General features: G+C 38.5%; 1 protein-coding gene across 1 annotated transcript in view; it reads right to left on the bottom strand.

The window, feature by feature from the left end:
• Positions 1–22,532, bottom strand: part of LOC136261074 (uncharacterized) — a 111,390-nt gene that overhangs the window by 28,940 nt on the left and 59,918 nt on the right. The window contains exons 10-11 of the mRNA XM_066055040.1: positions 21,444–21,761; positions 16,122–16,445 (exon numbers count right to left, since the gene is read on the bottom strand). Coding sequence (XP_065911112.1) covers positions 16,122–16,445; positions 21,444–21,761 — 642 coding nt within the window. The remainder of the gene's footprint in view (positions 1–16,121; positions 16,446–21,443; positions 21,762–22,532) is intronic.

Raw genomic sequence — 22,532 nt, 5'->3', positions numbered from 1 at the left:
GTTCAGCTACAAAGAAACCACCATGTAGAGAGTTCAGCTGCAAAGAAATCACCCTGTAGAAAATTCTGCCAGAAACAAATTGCCCTTTAGAAAGATCAGTTAGAAGAAGTAACCTTTTATAGAATTCAGCTACAAAGAAACCATTCTGTAAAGAGCTCAGCTGCAAACAAATCACCTATACAAAATTCAGCTACAAACACATCACCCTGTAGAGAGATCAGCTAGAAGAAGTTACCTTGTAGATCGTTCAGCTACAAACAATTCACACTGTAGAGAGAGCAATTAGAAGAAGTCACCTTGTAGAGTGTTCAGTTACAAAGAAACCACCATGGAGATTTCTGTAATCTATATAATTATGTGACCGGATTTGCGAAAAGGGGTCTTCCACACACATCCAATTCCGTAAACGTTGGAGACCATAACTCAGTGTTCAAGTAACATATTAACCTGAAAATTTCACCATGTATTCAGCTATAGTGGTGCTCACCACTGTCCAAATATCAAGGCAATAGCTCTTTCCAATCTGAAGTTATCAATTGTCAAAGTTGGCAAATTGGATGTGTGCGGAAGACCCCTTTTCACAAATCCGGTCACATATGTATTATACAGCATATATAATTTGTACATTTACTGATAAAATATTTAAAGTACATCTACTTCATCTTTTCTTCTTCCTGTAGTAAAGAAAAAAACATAGGTTAAAAAAGTCCCAAAGCTGGCCATAGGCCGGCTTTGGGGTATACAAATACAAAAAGAAATGAAATCTAATCCAAAACAGCCAAGCTGTAAAAAAAGTGTGCGGCCCTCAGAAAGGCTATGGTGAAAAAAGATGTGAAATCCAAGGTGGCGGCCAAGAAATGGCTGTGATGGTAGGTTAATGGTAAAAATTTTAATAATGACAATTTAGGTAAATTTTGTGAAGCGGCACAAAAATTCACCTGAATTGTCGTTATTAAAATTTTTACCATTAACCTACCATCACAGCCATTTCTTGGCCGCCACCTTGGATTTCACATCTTTTTTCACCATAGCCTTTCTGAGGGCCGCACACTTTTTTACAGCTTGGCTGTTTTGGATTAGATATATATATCAGGACACACGATAGTGTGTCGTGCGGCCCAAGAAGCCGGCGCGTCACACCGTGAGTATATTAACAGGAAGAAAGAAAACGCAATTTTCACACCTATGTAGCAGGGGCGTAGGGAGGGGGGGTTCCGGGGGGTTCAGGAACCCCCCTGTAAAATTTAGACTTCTGCAAGCAGCATCCTAACACACCATTTAGTATGGTAGGACAAAATGAGTGAGCAATATAGTGTAATGGCACAGCACAACAATTGATATAACTTACATTCATCTCTCAGGGAAGGATTCACAGGGGTAACATGAGCCCTCTTCAAAACTTGTTAAAAAGATCGATATACTCTAATAGAGCAGTCAGGTATACACTCTAATAGAGCAGTCAAGTATACTCTAATAGAACATGCATGTAAACATCCATGTCCATATGAAGTTTTTCATATATTCCAACATTAAATGCAAAACTTAGCATGACCTTATACTGCTATAGCTTTGGTGTGCAGTGTTTAAAGATATAGAGCTCCAGTAATTTATCACTTGTGTTATGCAAGATGAATTCATGCTATGCATATTTGTATAGTTATATTGTTTTGATTGTCATTTGTATCAGTGGGTTCATGGCTCCTATACCACAGTGAGATATAACCATCACTTACAGATTACTATATCTGTCTCTATGTGTTATGCTGTCTGTTTCCACTAGGTGACTTTATCTAGTACTACCTTCATCCCAGGGGCACTTAATGCGTCATAATTAATGTACTTTTTGCATAAAATATAGCAATTTGCTGAGTTTTGATTTATTAAAATATTGAAAGTCTCTCAGCGGCTGGGGGCTGCGCCCCCAGACCCCTACTTCTACTAACTCAATGCTGGTGCTGGAACCTCCCTTCAAAAAATCCTGGCTACGCCCCTGATGTAGCTCTGTGATCCCTAATCCGATTGGAACAAAATTTGCTAGAAAGTGCCGGCCTGTCAGGGGAGCCTATATACCAAATTTAAAGAAAATCGCTCCAGCCATTTCCGAGATACGAGCGAACAAAACTTCGTTTTAATTTCTTCGTTTTTTTTCTTCTTCATTTCGCACACTTCGCAAAATCCGCCATAAAACACGAATTCGTGCTCCAATCGGGCTGAAATTTGGCACACTTGAAGGGCTCATTAAGGCGGATCTCAGTACCACCTTTGGTAGGAATCCGATGAACATTCACGGAGTTATGACCGCTTATTTGCGTAAAATAAGGTCGAAGGTCTGTTACGCCTACAGGGTAAACCCCTTGGAGGAATGAGTTGAAAATTACTATGTGGATGGAGTAACCATCGTAGGAGTGCCGTTTTGTGGTTTGAAAGTAATCGAGATAAAGACCATGGAGATATGACACAAAACCCAACCTGTGTCACAATTACGCGATCGATTTTTATGAATAAAAAAAACTATTAGTTTTCACGCCTACTAGGCAAACCGCTTAGAGCAGTGAGCTGAAAATCGGTGTGTAGCTGGAATAATCATCATAGAAAGTCCTTGCAGTAGTACAGAAGAATCGGATTACAAACCACTGAGTTATGATTCCAAAGCCAACTACGTGTAACATATGCGAGATCGAGATACTCTAATACAACAGTCACCCTAATAGAGCATTCAGCTAATTTATTTACTCCATTATAGAATTCTATTATATTGCAAGTTATTCTGTAGGGAATTCAGCTACAACCAGTTAATGTGAAAGACAATTCAGCTACAGGCAAGTCACCCTGTAGAGAGTTCACCTAGAAACAAATCACCCTGTAGAGAGTTCAGCTAGAAGAAGTCACCTTGTAGAGAGTTCAGTTACAAAGAAACCACCATGTAGAAAGCTCAGCTGCAAACAAATCACCCTGTAGAGAGATCAGCTAGAACAAGTCACCTTGTAGAGAGTTCAGTTACAAAGAAACTATGCACCATGTAGAGAGTTCAGCTGCAAACAAAATCACCCTGTAGAGAGATCAGCTAGAAGAAGTCACCTTGTAGAGACTTCAGCTACAAAGAAACCATCATGTAGAGAGTTCAGCTGCAAAAAAAAATCACCCTGGAGAGAGTTCAGCTACGAAAAGATCACCCTGTAGAGAGTTCAGCTAGAAGAATTCACCCTATAGAGAGTTCAGCTGCAGATAAATCACCCTGTAGAGAATTCAGCTACAAACAAACCGCCCTGTAGAAAGATCAGCTCGAAGAAGTTACCTTGTAGAGAGTTCAGTTACAAAGAAACCATCATGTAGAGAGTTCAGCTGCAAAGAAATCACCCTGTAGAGAGTTTAAATCACCCTGTAGAGAGTTCAGCTGCAAACAATTCACCCTGTAGAGAGATCAGCTAGAAGAAGTAACCTTGTAGAGAGTTCAGCTACAAAGAAACCATCATGTAGAGAGTTCAACTACAAACAAATCACCTGTAGAGAGTTCAGTTACAAACAAATCACCCTGTAGAGAGATCAGCTAGAAGAAGTTACCTTGTAGAGAGTTGAGCTACAAACAATTCACCCTGTACAGAGATCAGCTAGAAGAAATTACCTTGTGGAGAGTTCAGCTACAAAGAAACCATCATGTAGAGAGTTCAGCTGCAAACAAATCACCTGTAGAGAGTTCAGCTACAAACAATCACCCTGTAGAGAGATCAGCTAGAAGAAGTCACCTTGTAGAGAGTTCAGCTACAAACAAATCACCCTGTAGAAAGATCAGCTAGAAGAAAGCACCTTGTAGAGAGTTCAGTTACAAACAAATCACCCTGTAGAGAGATCAGCTAGAAGAAGTTACCTTGTAGAGAGTTGAGCTACAAACAATTCACCCTGTATAGAGATCAGCTAGAAGAAATTACCTTGTGGAGAGTTCAGCTACAAAGAAACCATCATGTAGAGAGTTCAGCTGCAAACAAATCATCTGTAGAGAGTTCAGCTACAAACAAATCACCCTGTAGAGAGATCAGCTAGAAGAAGTCACCTTGTAGAGAGTTCAGCTACAAACAATTCACCCTGTACAGAGATCAGCTAGAAGAAATTAGCTTGTGGATAGTTCAACTACAAACAAATGACCCTCTAGAGAGATCGGCTAGAAGAAATCACCTTGTAGAGAGTTCAGCTACAAAGAAACCATCATGCAGAGAGTTCAACTACAAACAAGTGACCCTGTAGAGACATCAGCTAAAGAAGTTACCTTGTAGAGAGTTCAGCTGCAAAGAAACCATCATGTAGAGAGTTCAGCTATAAACAAATCACCTTGTAGAAAGATCAGCTAGAAGAAGTCACCTTATAGAGAGTTCAGTTACAAAGAAACCACCATGTACAGTAGAGAGTTCAGCTACAAGCTAGTGACCCTGTAGAGACATCAGCTAGAAGAAGTTACTTTGTAGAGAGTTCAGCTACAAAGAAACCATCATGTAGAGAGTTCAAATACAAACAAGTGACCCTGTAGAGACATCAGATAGAAGAAGTTACCTTGTAGAGAGTTCAGCTGCGAAGAAACCATCATGTAGAGAGTTCAGATACAAACAAATCACCCTGTAGAAATATCAGCTAGAAGAAGTCACCTTGTAGAGAGTTCAGTTACAAAGAAACCACCATGTAGAGAGTTCGGCTACAAACTAGTGACCCTGTAGAGACATCAGCTAGAAGAAGTTACCTTGTAGAGAGTTCAGCTACAAAGAAACCACCGTGTAGAGAGTTCAGCTGCAAACAAATCACCCTGTAGAAAATTCAGCTACAACAAATTGCCCTGTAGAAAGATCAGCTAAAAGAAGTTACCTTGTAGATAGTTCAGCTACAAACAAATCATCCTGTAGTGAGATCAGCTAGAAGAAATTACCTTGTAGATAGTTCAGCTACAAACAATTCACCCTGTAGAGAGATCAGCTAGAAGAAATCACCTCGTAGAGTGTTCAGTTATAAAGAAACCACCGTGTAGAGTGTTCTGTAATAAATATATGTATTATATATATATAATCTAATCCAAAACAGCCAAGCTGTAATAAAAGTGTGCGGCCCTCAGAAAGGCTATGGTGAAAAAAGATGTGAAATCCAAGGTGGCGGCCAAGAAATGGCTGTGATGGTAGGTTAATGGTAAAAATTTTAATAATGACACTTCAGGTAAATTTTGTGAAGCGGCACAAAAAGTCACCTGAATTGTCGTTATTAAAATTTTTACCATTAACCTACCATCACAGCCATTTCTTGGCCGCCACCTTGGATTTCACATCTTTTTTCACCATAGCCTTTCTGAGGGCCGCACACTTTTTTTACAGCTTGGCTGTTTTGGATTAGATTTCATTTCTTTTTGTATTTGTATACCCCAAAACCGGCCTATGGCCAGCTTTGGGACTTATTTAACCTATGTTTTTTTTCTTTACTACAGGAAGAAGTAAAAATGAAGTAGATATACTTTAAATATTTTATCAGTAAATGTACAAATTATATAGATAATACATATGTGACCGGATTTGCAAAAAGGGGCCTTCCACACACATCCAATTTGCCAACTTTGACAATTGATAACTTCAGATTGGAAAGAGCTATTGCCTTGAAATTTGGGCAGTGGTGATTTCTTTGCAGCTGAACTCTCCACATGATGGTTTCTTTGTAGCTGAACTCTCTACAAGGCAATTTCTTCTAGCTGATCTCTCTACAGGGAGATTTGTTTGTAGCTGAACTATCTACAAGGTAACTTCTTCTAGCTGATCTCTCTAAAGGGTGATTTGTTCGTAGCTGAATTCTGTACAGGTGATGTGTTTGCAGCTGAGCTCTTTACAAAATGGTTTCTTTGTAGCTGAACTCTCTACAAAATAACTTCTTCTAACTGGTCTTTCTACAGGGTGATTTGTTTGTAGCTGAACTATCTACAAGGTAATTTCTTCTAGCTGATCTCTCTACAGGGTGATTTGTTTGTAGCTGAATTCTGTACAGGTGATTTGTTTGCAGCTAAGCTCTTTACAAAATGGTTTCTTTGTAGCTGAACTCTCTAAAAGGTAACTTCTTCTAACTGATCTTTCTACAGGGTGATTTGTTTGTAGCTGAACTATCTACAAGGTAATATCTTCTAGCTGATCTCTCTACAGGGTGATTTGTTTGTAGCTGAATTCTGTACAGGTGATTTGTTTGCAGCTGAGCTCTTTACAGAATGGTTTCTTTGTAGCTGAACTTTCTACAAGGTAATTTCTTCTAGCTGATCTCTCTACAGGGAGATTTGTTTGTAGCTGAACTATCTACAAGGTAACTTCTTCTAGCTGATCTCTCTACAGGGTGATTTGTTTGTAGCTGAATTCTGTACAGGTGATTTGTTTGCAGCTGAGCTCTTTACAAAATGGTTTCTTTGTAGCTGAACTCTCTAAAAGGTAACTTCTTCTAACTGATCTTTCTACAGGGTGATTTGTTTGTAGCTGAACTATCTACAAGGTAATATCTTCTAGCTGATCTCTCTACAGGGTGATTTGTTTGTAGCTGAATTCTGTACAGGTGATTTGTTTGCAGCTGAGCTCTTACAGAATGGTTTCTTTGTAGCTGAACTTTCTACAAGGTAATTTCTTCTAGCTGATCTCTCTACAGGGAGATTTGTTTGTAGCTGAACTATCTACAAGGTAACTTCTTCTAGCTGATCTCTCTACAGGGTGATTTGTTCGTAGCTGAATTCTGTACAGGTGATTTGTTTGCAGCTAAGCTCTTTACAAAATGGTTTCTTTGTAGCTGAACTCTCTACAAAGTAACTTCTTCTAACTGATCTTTCTACAGGGTGATTTGTTTGTAGCTGAACTATCTACAAGGTAATTTCTTCTAGCTGATCTCTCTACAGGGTGATTTGTTTGTAGCTGAATTCTGTACAGGTGATTTGTTTGCAGCTAAGCTCTTTACAAAATGGTTTCTTTGTAGCTGAACTCTCTAAAAGGTAACTTCTTCTAACTGATCTTTCTACAGGGTGATTTGTTTGTAGCTGAACTATCTACAAGGTAATATCTTCTAGCTGATCTCTCTACAGGGTGATTTGTTTGTAGCTGAATTCTGTACAGGTGATTTGTTTGCAGCTGAGCTCTTTACAGAATGGTTTCTTTGTAGCTGAACTTTCTACAAGGTAATTTCTTCTAGCTGATCTCTCTACAGGGAGATTTGTTTGTAGCTGAACTATCTACAAGGTAACTTCTTCTAGCTGATCTCTCTACAGGGTGATTTGTTTGTAGCTGAATTCTGTACAGGTGATTTGTTTGCAGCTGAGCTCTTTACAAAATGGTTTCTTTGTAGCTGAACTCTCTAAAAGGTAACTTCTTCTAACTGATCTTTCTACAGGGTGATTTGTTTGTAGCTGAACTATCTACAAGGTAATATCTTCTAGCTGATCTCTCTACAGGGTGATTTGTTTGTAGCTGAATTCTGTACAGGTGATTTGTTTGCAGCTGAGCTCTTTACAGAATGGTTTCTTTGTAGCTGAACTTTCTACAAGGTAATTTCTTCTAGCTGATCTCTCTACAGGGAGATTTGTTTGTAGCTGAACTATCTACAAGGTAACTTCTTCTAGCTGATCTCTCTACAGGGTGATTTGTTCGTAGCTGAATTCTGTACAGGTGATTTGTTTGCAGCTAAGCTCTTTACAAAATGGTTTCTTTGTAGCTGAACTCTCTACAAAGTAACTTCTTCTAACTGATCTTTCTACAGGGTGATTTGTTTGTAGCTGAACTATCTACAAGGTAATTTCTTCTAGCTGATCTCTCTACAGGGTGATTTGTTTGTAGCTGAATTCTGTACAGGTGATTTGTTTGCAGCTGAGCTCTTTACAGAATGGTTTCTTTGTAGCTGAACTCTCTACAAGGTAACTTTTCTAGCTGATGTCTCTACAAGGTGGCTAGTTTGTAGCTGAACTCTCTACATGGTGGTTTCTTTGTAACTGAACTTTCTACAAGTTGACTTCTTCTAGCTGATCTTTCAATAGGGTGATTTGTTTGTAGCTTCACTCTCTACAAGGTAACTTCTTCTAGCTGATCTCTCTACAGGGAGATTTGTTTGTAACTGAACTCTCTACAGGTGATTTGTTTGAAGCTGAACTTTCTAAATGATGGTTTCTTTGTAGCTGAACTCTCTACAAGTTAACTTCTTCTAGCTGATCTCTCTACAGGGTGATTTGTTTGTAGATGAATTCTGTACAGGTGATTTGTTTGCAGCTGAGCTCTTTACAGAATGGTTTCTTTGTAGCTGAACTCTCTAAAAGGTAACTTTTTCTAACTGATCTTTCTACAGGGCAATTTGTTTCTGGCAGAATTTTCTACAGGGTGATTTCTTTGCAGCTGAACTCTCTACATGGTGGTTTCTTTGTAGCTGAACTCTCTACAAGGTAACTTCTTCTAGCTGATCTCTCTACAGGGTGATTTGTTTGTAGCTGAACGATCTACAAGGTAACTTCTTCTAGCTGATCTCACTACAGGGTTGTTTCTTTGTAGCTGAACTCTCTAAAAGGTAACTTCTTCTAACTGATCTTTCTACAGGGCAATTTGTTTGTGGCTGTATTTTCTACAGGGTGATTTGTTTGCAGCTGAACTCTCTACATGGTGGTTTCTTTGTAGCTGAACTCTCTACAAAGTAATTTCTTCTAGCTGATCTCTCTACAGGGTGATTTGTTTGTAGCTGAATTCTGTACAGGTGATTTGTTTGCAGCTGAGCTCTTTACAGAATGGTTTCTTTGTAGCTGAACTCTCTACAAGGTAACTTCTTCTAACTGATCTTTCTACAGGGCAATTTGTTCGTGGCAGAATTTTATACAGGGTGATTTCTTTGCAGCTGAACTCTCTACATGGTGGTTTCTTTATAGCTGAACTCTCTACAAGGTAACTTCTTCTAGCTGATCTCTCTACAGGGTGATTTGTTTGTAGCTGAACGATCTACAAGGTAACTTCTTCTAGTTGATCTCTCTACAGGGAGATTTGTTTGTAGCTGAACTCTCTACAGGTGATTTGTTTGAAGCTGAACTCTCTAAATGATGGTTTCTTTGTAGCTGAACTCTCTACAAGTTAACTTCTTCTAGCTGATCTCTCTACCTGGTGATTTGTTTGTAGCTGAATTCTGTATAGGTGATTTGTTTGTAGCTGAGCTCTTTAAATAATGGTTTCTTTGTAGCTGAACTCTCTCAAGGTAACTTCTTCTAGCTGATATCTTTACAGGGTCACTAGTTTGTAGCTGAATTCTCTACATGGTGGTTTCTTTGTAACTAAACTCTCTACAAGGTAACTTTTTCTAGCTCATCTTTCTACAGGGTGATTTATTTGTAGCTGAATTCTTTATAGGTGATTTGTTTGCAGCTGAGCTCTTTAAAGAATGGTTTCTTTGTAGCTGAACTCTCTACAAGGTACCTTCTTCTAGCTGATGTCTCTACAAGGTCACTAGTTTGTAGCTGAGCTCTCTACATGGTGGTTTTTTGTAACTGAACTCTCTACAAGGTGACCTCTTCTAGCTGATCTTTCTACAGTGTGATTTGTTTGAAGCCGAACTCTCTACAAGGTAACTTCTTCTAGCTGATCTCTCTACAGGGAGATTTGTTTGTAGCTGAACTCTCTACATGATGGTTTCTTTGTAGCTGAACTCTCTACAAGGTAACTTCTTCTAGCTAATCTCTCTACAGGGAGATTTGTTTGTAGCTGAACTCTCTACATGATGGTTTCTTTGTAGCTGAACTCTTTGCAAGGTAACTTCTTCTATTGATCTCTCCACAGGGCGATTTGTTTGTAGCTGAACTCTCTACATGGTGGTTTCTTTGTAGCTGAACTCTACAAGGTGATTTTTTCTAGCTGAACTATCTCTTTCCATAGTTGCATGAACTCCCTACAAGGTAACTTCTTCTAGCTGATCTCTCTACAGGGTGACTTGTGTGTAGCTGATCTCTATACAGGTTTCTTATTTCTAGCTGATCTCTTGAATTCTCTTCAGGGTGACTGCTCTATTAGGATGACTGCTCTATTAGAGTATCTCGATCTCGCACTTGCTACACCAAGTTGGATTTCGTGTTATAACTCCGTGGCTTTAAGTTTGATTCTTCTACACCATTGATGAGCCTTTCTAAGATGATTACTCCATCTGTACAACGATTTTCAAAGCATTACCCCAAGCGGTTTATCTGGTAGGCGTGGCAAGCAGTCGTTTTTTTATTAGCTGATCTCGATTGCGTAATTGTTACACACTGTTGGTTTTTTCGTTGTATCTTCCTGGTTTTTAGCTCGATTTCTTTCAAACCACAAAAGGTTTGAGGTTCAATAGTTAACCTATTCACCCACCGATTTTCAGCTTCTTCCCATACGCGGTTTACCCTGTAGGCGTGACAACATATTGGTGTTATTTTTCGTGAATAATCGCTCATAACTCTTTGCCTGTTTATCGTATTCCAGCCAAAGTTGGTACCGAGATGCGCCTTTATAGTCCCCTTCTGTGTGCCAAATTTCAAGGCAATCGGATATGGCGTTCGAGTTTTATAGCAGTTTTTGTAAGTGTGCGACAAGAAAAAGAAAAATAAGAAGAAGAAAAAAAACGAAGAAACTGAGCCAATTTTTGAAGTCGCATATCTCGGGAACGCGTGAAGCGATTTCGCTCAAATTTGGAATGTAGAGTGCTGCAGTTTGGGGGAATGTCCACAGCAAAAATCGTCTTGTTTCATCAAGGAAGCACAGAGCTACGGAGGTGCGAAAATTGCGTTTTCTTTCTTCCTGTCAATATACTCACGGGTGTTACGCGCCGGCTTCTTGGGCCGCACGACACACTACCGTGTGTCTTGATAGACAGGGTAGTCACTGTAGACTATACAGACAGGTTAGTCACTGTAGACTATATAGACAGGTTAGTCACTGTAGACTATATAGACAGGTTAGTCACTGTAGACTATATAGACAGGTTAGTCACTGTGGACTATATAGACAGGTTAGTCACTGTAGACTATATAGACAGGTTAGTCAATATAGACTATATAGACAGATTAGTCACTGTAGACTATATAGACAGGTTATAGTCACTATAGACTTTATAGACAGGTTAGTCAAGATAGACTCTATAGAGATATAGTCTCTATACACAAGGTGGTTAGAATTATTAGTATCTAATCCAAAACAGCCAAGCTGTAAAAAAAGTGTGCGGCCCTTGAAAAGGCTATGGTGAAAAAAGATGTGAAATCCAAGGTGGCGGCCAAGAAATGGCTGTGATGGTAGGTTAATGGTAAAATTTTTAATAATGACAATTCAGGTAAATTTTGTGAAGCGGCACAAAAATTCACCTGAATTGTCGTTATTAAAATTTTTACCATTAACCTACCATCACAGCCATTTCTTGGCCGCCACCTTGGATTTCACATCTTTTTTCACCATAGCCTTTTCAAGGGCCGCACACTTTTTTTACAGCTTGGCTGTTTTGGATTAGATTTCATTTCTTTTTGTATTTGTATACCCCAAAGCCGGCCTATGGCCAGCTTTGGGACTTTTTTAAACTATGTTTTTTTTCTTTACTACAGGAAGAAGAAAAGATGAAGTAGATGTACTTTAAATATTTTATCAGTAAATGTACAAATTATATATATAATACATATGGGACCGGATTTGCGAAAAGGGGCCTTCCACACACATCCAATTTGCCAACTTTGACAATTGATAACTTCAGAATGGAAAGAGCTATTGCCTTGAAAGTTGGGCAGTGGTGATTTCTTTGCAGCTGAACTCTCCACATGATGATTTCTTTGTAGCTGAACTCTCTACAAGATAATTTCTTCTAGCTGATCTCTCTACAGGGAGATTTGTTTGTAGCTGAACTATCTACAAGGTAACTTCTTCTAGCTGATCTCTCTACAGGGTGATTTGTTCGTAGCTGAATTCTGTACAGGTGATTTGTTTGCAGCTGAGCTCTTTACAGAATGGTTTCTTTGTAGCTGAACTCTCTACAAAGTAACTTCTTCTAACTGATCTTTCTACAGGGTAATTTGTTTGTAGCTGAACTATCTACAAGGTAATTTCTTCTAGCTGATCTCTCTACAGGGTGATTTGTTTGTAGCTGAATTCTGTACAGGTGATTTGTTTGCAGCTGAGCTCTTTACAGAATGGTTTCTTTGTAGCTGAACTCTCTAAAAGGTAACTTCTTCTAACTGATCTTTCTACAGGGCAATTTGTTTGTGGCAGAATTTTATACAGGGTGATTTCTTTGCAGCTGAACTCTCTACATGGTGGTTTCTTTGTAGCTGAACTCTCTACAAAGTAATTTCTTCTAGCTGATCTCTCTACAGGGTGATTTGTTTGTAGCTGAATTCTGTACAGGTGATTTGTTTGCAGCTGAGCTCTTTACAGAATAGTTTCTTTGTAGCTGAACTCTCTACAAGGTAACTTTTCTAGCTGATGTCTCTACAAGGTGGCTAGTTTGTAGCTGAACTCTCTACATGGTGGCTTCTTTGTAACTGAACTTTCTACAAGGTGACTTCTTCTAGCTGATTTTTCAATAGGGTGATTTGTTTGTAGCTTCACTCTCTACAAGGTAACTTCTTCTAGCTGATCTCTCTACAGGGAGATTTGTTTGTAGCTGAACTCTCTACAGGTGATTTGTTTGAAGCTGAACTTTCTAAATGATGGTTTCTTTGTAGCTGAACTCTCTACAAGTTAACTTCTTCTAGCTGATCTCTCTACAGGGTGATTTGTTTGTAGCTGAATTCTGTACAGGTGATTTGTTTGCAGCTGAGCTCTTTACAGAATGGTTTCTTTGTAGCTGAACTCTCTACAAGGTAACTTTTCTAGCTGATGTCTCTACAAGGTGGCTAGTTTGTAGCTGAACTCTCTACATGGTGGTTTCTTTGTAACTGAACGTTCTACAAGGTGACTTCTTCTAGCTGATTTTTCAATAGGGTGATTTGTTTGTAGCTCCACTCTCTACAAGGTAACTTCTTCTAGCTGATCTCTCTACAGGGAGATTTGTTTGTAGCTGAACTCTCTACAGGTGATTTGTTTGAAGCTGAACTTTCTAAATGATGGTTTCTTTGTAGCTGAGCTCTCTACAAGTTAACTTCTTCTAGCTGATCTCTCTACAGGGTGATTTGTTTGCAGCTGAGCTCTTTACAGAATGGTTTCTTTGTAACTGAACTTTCTACAAGGTGACTTCTACAAGCTGATTTTTCAATAGGGTGATTTGTTTGTAGCTTCACTCTCTACAAGGTAATTTCTTCTAGCTGATCTCTCTACAGGGTGATTTGTTTGTAGCTGAATTCTGTACAGGTGATTTGTTTGCAGCTGAGCTCTTTACAGAATGGTTTCTTTGTAGCTGAACTCTCTAAAAGGTAACTTCTTCTAACTGATCTCTCTATACAGGGCAATTTGTTTGTGGCAGAATTTTCTACAGGGTGATTTTTTTGCAGCTGAACTCTCTACATGGTGGTTTCTTTGTAGCTGAACTCTCTACAAGGTAACTTCTTCTAGCTGATCTCTCTACAGGGTGATTTGTTTGTAGCTGAACGATCTACAAGGTAACTTCTTCTAGCTGATCTCTCTACAGGGTGGTTTCTTTATAGCTGAACTCTCTAAAAGGTAACTTCATCTAACTGATCTTTCTACAGGGCAATTTGTTTGTGGCTGTATTTTCTACAGGGTGATTTGTTTGCAGCTGAACTCTCTACATGGTGGTTTCTTTGTAGCTGAACTCTCTACAAGGTAACTTCTTCTAGCTGATCTCTATACAGGGTGATTTGTTTGTAGCTGAACTCTCTACAAGTTAACTTCTTCTAGCTGATCTCTCTACATGGTGATTTGTTTGTAGCTGAATTCTATATAGGTGATTTGTTTGCAGCTGAGCTCTTTAAATAATGGTTTCTTTGCAGCTGAACTCTCTCAAGGTAACTTCTTCTAGCTGATGTCTTTACAGGGTCACTAGTTTGTAGCTGAATTCTCTACATGGTGGTTTCTTTGTAACTGAATTCTCTACAAGGTAACTTTTTCTAGCTCATCTTTCTACAGGGTGATTTATTTGTAGCTGAATTCTTTACAGGTGATTTGTTTGCAGCTGAGCTCTTTAAAGAATGGTTTCTTTGTAGCTGAACTATCTACAAGGTAACTTCTTCTAGCTGAAGTCTCTACAAGGTCACTAATTTGTAGCTGAGCTCTCTACATGGTGGTTTTTTTGTAACTGAACTCTCTACAAGGTGACCTCTTCTAGCTGATCTTTCTACAGGGTGATTTGTTTGAAGCTGAACTCTCTACAAGGTAACTTCTTCTAGCTGATCTCTCTACAGGGAGATTTGTTTGTAGCTGAACTCTCTACATGATGGTTTCTTTGTAGCTGAACTCTCTACAAGGTAACTTCTAGCTAATCTCTACAGGGAGATTTGTTTGTAGCTGATCTTTCTACAGGGTGATTTGTTTGAAGCTGAACTCTCTACATTGCGGTTTCTTTGTAGCTGAACTCTACAAGGTGATTTCTTCTAGCTGAATTATCTTTTTCTATAGTTGCATGAATTCCCTACAAGGTAACTTCTTCTAGCTGATCTCTCTACAGGGTGAATTGTTTGTGGCTGATCTCTCTACAGGGTGGCTTGTTTGTAGCTGATCTCTATACAGGTTACTTGTTTCTAGCTGATCTCTTGAATTCTCTTCGGGTGACTGCTCTATTAGGATGACTGCTCTATTAGGATGACTGCTCTATTAGAGTATCTCGATCTCGCACTTGCTACACTAAGTTGGATTTCGTGTTATAACTCCGTGGTTTTAAGTCTGATTCTTCTACACCATTGAAGAGCCTTTCTAAGATGATAACTCCATCTGTACAGCGATTTTCAAAGCATTACCCCAAGCGGTTTACCTGGTAGGCGTGGCAAGCAGTCGTTTTTTATTAGCTAATCTCGATTGCGTAATTGTTACACACTGTTGGCTTTTTCGTTGTATCTTCCTGGTTTTTAGCTCGATTTCTTTCAAACCACAAAAGGTTTGAGGTTCAATAGTTAACCTATTCACCCACCGATTTTCAGCTTCTTCCCATACGCGGTTTACCCTGTAGGCGTGACAACATATTGGTGTTAATTTTCGTGAATAATCGCTCATAACTCTTTGCCTGTTTATCGTATTCCAGCCAACGTTGGTACAGAGATGCGCCTTTATATCCCCCTTCTGTGTGCCAAATTTCAAGGCAATCGGATATGGCGTGCGAGTTTTATAGCAGTTTTTGTAAGTGTGCGACAAGAAAAAGAAAAATAAGAAGAAGAAAAAAAAAAAAACGAAGAAACTGAGCCAATTTTTGAAGTCGCATATCTCGGAAACGCGCGAAGCGATTTCGCTCAAATTTGGAATGTGGAGTACTACAGTTGGGGGGCATGTCCACAGCAAAAATCGTCTTGTTTCATCAAGGAAGCACAGAGCTACGGAGGTGCGAAAATTGCGTTTTCTTTCTTCCTGTCAATATACTCACGGGTGTTACGCGCCGGCTTCTTGGGCCGCACGACACACTACCGTGTGTCTTGATTTGTACATTTACTGATAAAATCAGAAATATTTAAAGTATTTAACATCTGCTTCATCTTTTCTTCTTCCTGTGGTAAAGAAAAAAAGATAGGTTAAAAAATCCCCAAAGCCGGCCTATGGCCGGCTTTGGGGTATGCAAATACAAAAAGAAGTGAAATCTAATCAAAAACAGCTAAGCTGTAAAAAAAGGTGCGGCCCCCAAAAAGGCCATGGTGAAAAAAGATGTGAAATCCAAGGTGGCGGCCAAGAAATGGCTGTGATGGTAGGTTAATGGTAAAAATTTTAATAACGACAATTCAGGTGAATTTTGTGCCAAGACCAAGCGGCACCAAATTCACCTGAATTGTTGTTATTAAAAATTTTACCTACATATATATCTAATCAAAAACAGCTAAGCTGTAAAAAAAGGTGCGGCCCCCAAAAAGGCCATGGTGAAAAAAGATGTGAAATCCAAGGTGGCGGTCAAGAAATGGCTGTGATGGTAGGTTAATGGTAAAAATTTTAATAACAACAATTCAGGTGAATTTGGTTATGTAGCTATACTGTATAAAACTTTACTAATGTGCATTGATAATGTATATTGCATACCAGCTAGTGGTTGAATTTCAAACGAAGATGACTCATTAGTTTCAAATATCATCCCAAAACACATGTACACTCCTGCATTATCCTCAAACAAGGAGGTAAAGTGAAGACTTCTATTGTAAGTGTTATGACTGGATGTGATTTGACTGACAGTCACTCTGCTAGTATTCACTACCAAATCTTTTCCAGGTCCCATCCAACTGATGCTTACTAAACTGGGCTCCACTCCATAAACTGTATGAACTATACACTGAACAAGTAGGGGATCACCAACCATAGCTCCTTGTACTGTACCATTTGGTGTTGTGGTGATTGTGGGAGGAGGAACTATATGTATGATAGAAAAGTAGTACAAAATTTCCAACATAAAATGTCCACCAGGTAGGCTGGGAAAAACAGCTAATTTGATTGAATTCATTCCATTTATGACACATGGGTGGCCAAAGTTTCGAATAATTTCTTAAAGAGTCTATAAGGGCCAAGATTTTTCCTTTTACACACTTAGAAAAAATTGTTATAAAATGCAAATTGCATAACTTGATTGCCTTGAAATAGTGTTGTTCCAGTTCTCAGTACTGGAACTAAAATAATTCCAGTTCCAGCCCTTTTTATTCCAGTTCCAGTTCCGGAACAATAATTTTGCTTTCTTTAAGACTGGAACTGGAACTAGAACTATAATTTTGCTTTCCTCAAAACTGAAACTAGATCTAGAACTATAAAGAAATTTTATCAAGTACTGGAACTAATACTGGAACTGGAATTGGTCATAACCATACAGTTTTGCCAATGAGATTTTATGCTCTTTACAAGACCAGAATTTTATCTGCTGACAAAAACACACAATGTAGTATATAACTTATACAAACTGTATGTATTACAACCACGTATGCATGTGCTAAAACACTGCTTGAAACAACTGATTAGCTATAATATTAGAAGAGAATGCGAAATGCTGGCTCAGTCACATGTTATGTCTGGTTTAGTGTTTGATAATTACATGTAGCTACAGATCTTTTAGTACCACCCTATAGAGTGTTAGTGTTATAGTTGTCAGTGTAATAATGCTGATAACTACTATACAGTATTAGCTACATACATGAAACAATTAAACCTGGCAAGGCTAGCATATTAACTTATATAACTTAATAGTGAGTGTCCATATTTCATTATGGGCTTTTGGTAATATTCAAGTTAAAATAAGTTCTAGAATACAGGGACGTATGCAGGAATTTTGAAAAGGGGTTTCCACTACAGCTAAATGACTGTTATATTAGAGTAGATTATATTACCTGACTACTCTATTAGTGTATCTCAATATTTTCACCAAAATCATAATTCAGAACAATGCTATAAGTGTTATATACTATTATGTTAGAAACTATAGATAAAAGATTAAAATGTGTCCTGTTCCATGATAGATTCCAGATTCTGGAAAACTGAAGCCTTCAATTTCTTAATGTTTCAAGTAGTGTGTAAAATCCAAAGGAGTTTCCTGAAACCCCTGGAAATCACCCTCGGTATGCCCCTGTAGAATATGAAGAATAATTCTAAATATCATGGCTCCTGAACTGGACCAAGAACTGTAATTCTAAATGTTATGGTTCCAGAACTGGAACTAGAACTGTAATTTTAAAGATTATGGTTCCAAAACTGGAACTAGAACTGTAAGAACTAGCTGATACTGGAACAACACTACCTTGAAATTTGGTACAGGTGAATTCACATAATAATTTTCAAGCCAAGCCGTTGTGGGACTTAAACATCTACACTGATTTTGTATTATCAGCTCAATGACCTGATATTGTGGCTGTATACAAGAATAACAACTTTGTGAAATTATTGATATCTCAGTTCCAGCTGATTGTAATGTGACTACTAAAGAGACAGAGAAAGTGGAAAAGTATAGAGACTTAGCTGTTGAACTAACTTTCATTATGGAAGATGAGGTGTGATGTGGTTACAATTGCTGTTGGATGCCTTGGATGTGTGTCTCAAATATTAGAAATCTGCATAAATTGCTTATTTATAATTTTTTTAAAGTAGAGCTTTTACAGCAGACAGCAGTATTAGGATAAAGTTTTATACTACATAGGTACCTTTAGGCTTACTAATCTGATTGATTTGTGCCAAAGGTGTTTGTACCAGTATTTACATCACTTGGACTTTTCTCCAAAAAATATATATATATATATATACCACTTTCACACCTCACTTCAAAGGGAAGAGAAGGTGTATAAGTGGCATAATAGCACTGCTATCAGTGCTCAGGAATGCATTAACGAGAAATGGAGGTAGTATATACAAATTATATCCCTCCTAAGAGTGATATAACTTGTATATACTACCTCCTATTCTCATTAATGCATTCCAGCATTCTCAGAAATCATTTGATTTCTTTGATGAAACTGTGATCTCCTCTGCTTTAATATAGCATTTTGTTAAGTGAGCCAAAGCTTAGATCATGAACTTGGGGAAGAAGATAGTTCGTTGTTTTACTGAATGAAGAAGGTCACAGGTTAGTTTATATTGATCATGCTGCATTCAATAGTCACGTGGTGATATCCAGACACTGGGCATAGCGCTTAATTGATTTGGCCATTTATACCTATAATCGAAGCGATCTGCATGCTCATGACAATACACTTACGTTCAACCTCTCAGCAGCGCCTTGTCGTTGCTCTTACGACGTTATCCACAATCGAAATTCACATGGTCTCATATAAATACACTCGCAAAGCGTTCTTGCAGTTTCCATGCACACTTGCAGGTAAGTCACCCAAGTGGAATATATTAGTTGTAACATGGGCACTTGTGATTTGCCTGAAATATACGCACTCACACTTGGGCTACGCCCTCATGCTCGTGCGTATATTTCAGGCAAATCACTCGTGCCCATGTTACAACTACTACATATATATTTTTTATCTAGGTCCAGGGCACATACCAACTAAGTATAACCACCAATGGGACAATCTACAAATGGGGCATGTACAGACAGTGCATGTACAGACAGTGCATGACCAGCACAGTGTGTGTGGATGGAAAAGATGCACATACACAGTAGCACATACAGTAAACATAAATTAATAACAATCGTGAGGGCCTGCTACTAAGCTTCATTGCTTGCAGGCGTGAGATTCAATACTATCGATATGAGAGCATGCACTTGCACCTTAACTTGTGAGAATCATGCAGTAGGGGCAGTGACCATGCATGATGTGGTCTTTCATGGTCGGGTAAATGATAACATGATGCCATGAATATACTACAAGATGAAATTAAATTTTGGAGAACAAATGACTGCATGCAGCTGATCACTGTGAAAGATGGCAGTACCTTCAATAGGATAAAAATCTAATACCAGAAAAAATGGATATGCCACCAGGAAAAGTACAACTCCATTGTGTGGTAGCATTACAGACTGTAACTATGTATAGACACAATAATATAGTTTACAGTATGTAGGTAAATAAACAGCAGCAATTATCAGCCTAAGGGCACATTTTGTGTATGTTGTATTTGTTATCTCAATCAGGTTGTATGGGATGTAATTATTGCAGTGTTTATATAGTTTCCATCTCAAAGTGATCTCATTCCTGGCACTGAAAGGCTTCAGGTTGAGAGCTATGCATTATCACACAAACTTATCAGCTGAACACTGTGTTGGTGTTCTCCACACAATGCCCTGCTAGACCCACTGCAAAACTACTGGTAGCTGAGTGCCAGTACATCGATGGTGTGGCAATGGTATAATGATGATTAACACAATACTGTACAACATACTTTATGCAAAAATATATGTATTATTAGCACTGAACACTGGAGATGGAAATAATTCAGCTAGCTGAAGCCAGGTAAAGGATGAACAGAAGTATACAAAACAATACAAATACACAACAAACAAACAAACGATCATGTTAACACGAAAACATACTCTTAACTTTGTTCATCACACAGAGCGTGTCCACTGGCACCTGGCATGGCGACTTGTAACTCACTGTGTCACATGAAAACAGTTTAGAAACATTAAAATATATTTGTAATCTCAAGTAAAGTGGCCTCTGGCTTTCCTGCAATCACCCACAGCGGTTTGCTAATCTTCTCCTTCGCGCAATCTGAAATTAAAGCATGGGTGTGGTACTGGGTATTATATAGAATTACACATATGTTTAAGTCATCAGCACGAACAGGCGTAATTATTATACGGTTGTGCCTTCATTCACAGGTGAATCAATCCCCGGTTAGTTTGTGTTTCTAGACCTCGTAGTTTTTTCAAACATTATTCATTCATTACTATTTATGACATAATTTGCCTGGTAATTTTAACCACATTTCTTATTATCTTTAGTACTTGGTTGTATAATTATTAAGGCTTTTCAACACAAGTGTTGAAGGATGTAAGACATCTGGTCCTACAGCCTGTTTAAAGTTGTTGTGTTTGAAAAAGGTGGAGAAAGGAGAAAAAATCCATATCGCTCTAAAACCAGCCTCACAATACCTTCATGATGCCTTGGAAGTATTGGTTAGGTATAACCAAGCCCAAAAGTTCTTCCAGTGCGACCCAAAACACTTGCAATAAGTTGCTACGAAATTAATTTTTTTTATTTAGCAAAATTTTTTACTGAATAGCTACCTGACTGACTACCTGATTGATACCTTCAGACGAGCATAACTCGATAACAGCTAAGGCTACAGGCTGCCTGTGTCCTCCTTTCTGTCCCATTTATCTTTGCTTAGTTTGCTGACAGTACAAGGTGTCAATTTGTGGTAGCATCACATGATGGCTTACCTACTGGAGTATATTGTCCGAGCTTTCCACTGTGACTACATTGATTGTAGAGGTACTTTTCGTAGTGTTCTTCAGTTGTAATGCTGTGTAACAATTTGAACATCGCTGAAAATGAAGCGTACTGGCCACTTTGCTATTTCAGTAATTGATTGTTGGGGTACCCGTTCATGCCATTTTTTCTTCCAATGCAATCAGTATGCACAGGTTCACCAGTCATAACAATGCTAAAAAAGGTAAACAAACAAGTACAAGGAAAAATTAGGAATTTTAAGCTCAATTAGGGATCATAGAAATAAAAAGTAGTGAAACAAGGGAAGTCGTCTACACCTTAAGATATACTAGTGGACATTTATTCCCTAATTCAATGATGGGCATAGACTAAAGTAGGGATTAAATGTCCACTAGTATATCTTCAGGTGTAGGTGACCTCCCTTGTCTCACTACTTTTTACTCCTATGATCCCTAATCAAGCTCTTAAAATTCCTAATTTTCCTTACACTTGTTATATGGTATTGTAAGTGGTGTTATATACTCACCAGTCACATCCAGAGTGATGCTATCGTTAGTTGTCACTATTGTATTAGAGTTGACCACCACCTCACACTGGTATACTTTGTCATCATCAGATGTCGTTAGTAGTGATATAGTATAAGTGTCTGTGTACACTGCAGTACTGCTTGTCATTGAGCTAATATTAACTCCTTCCACTCTCTCTAGTTCTGTACCACCACTACTCCAAACAATGTCTACTCTACTGGTGATACCCCTCACAGTAGTCACATTACATTCCAGAGTTAATGGCTGACCAACTATCTGATTACCTGGGACAGTCTCTGTCGCAGTGGGCATGGGAACTGTAAGAAAGATGTTAATTTTCCTCAAGCTCTGAATAATTTATCACATGCATTTTCTCGCAATGACACAAGCATTATTTACAACACACACATGAGGTTTATATATGTGAACATGGCCAACAGCCAAAGGGTAGAATGTTTACAATCAGATACTAACCAAATACTTTCTATTTTGTGGTACAGTGTGTGTATGTATCAAAGGCACTTATTTGTAGCACTTGCTTGTGTGCTGGTAGGTTTTGATTTTGGAATTCACAATTCAGTAACAATTACAGCATCAAGAACAAGAAAGCACTTACAGGTCTCCAGATATTGAGTTTACAAAAAGACACTAATTTGAAATTTCATCAGCCAGTCTTCCTGACCACAGTCACAAGGCTAGAGGCCAAATGAAGCAGTGCATGGCCACCATTTTACACCACAACTACAAACTCACTGGTGGAATGTGCTTTTTGTAGTTCCGAAGAATGTCTGCCTTGCCATTCCTTTTAAGTAAATGGTCGTCTTCTTCATCCCAGGAAACCATACCAAGGCGTTAATTTTCTGTATTGACACTTTCCTTGAAGGAGTATATTTAGATGCCAAAAAACTCTTAGAGGCGCTTAACGGACTGTAGTATTGGATAACAGCTAAGCTGTGTTTTTAAAATAATTGCTGCACCCCCTTGAACAATCAGAACACACCGTGACAATGATCTGGCTCAGTAGGAGAACAAGAAATTGTGCCACACCCACTAGCTTGATCTGCTGCATAGCTGAGTGGTGAGATCGA

Source organism: Dysidea avara, chromosome 7 (assembly GCF_963678975.1).
Source record: "Dysidea avara chromosome 7, odDysAvar1.4, whole genome shotgun sequence".
Lineage (NCBI taxonomy): Eukaryota > Metazoa > Porifera > Demospongiae > Dictyoceratida > Dysideidae > Dysidea > Dysidea avara.
The sequence above is the reverse complement of the archived record's forward strand: the minus strand, read 5'-3'. Positions and strand labels throughout refer to the sequence as shown.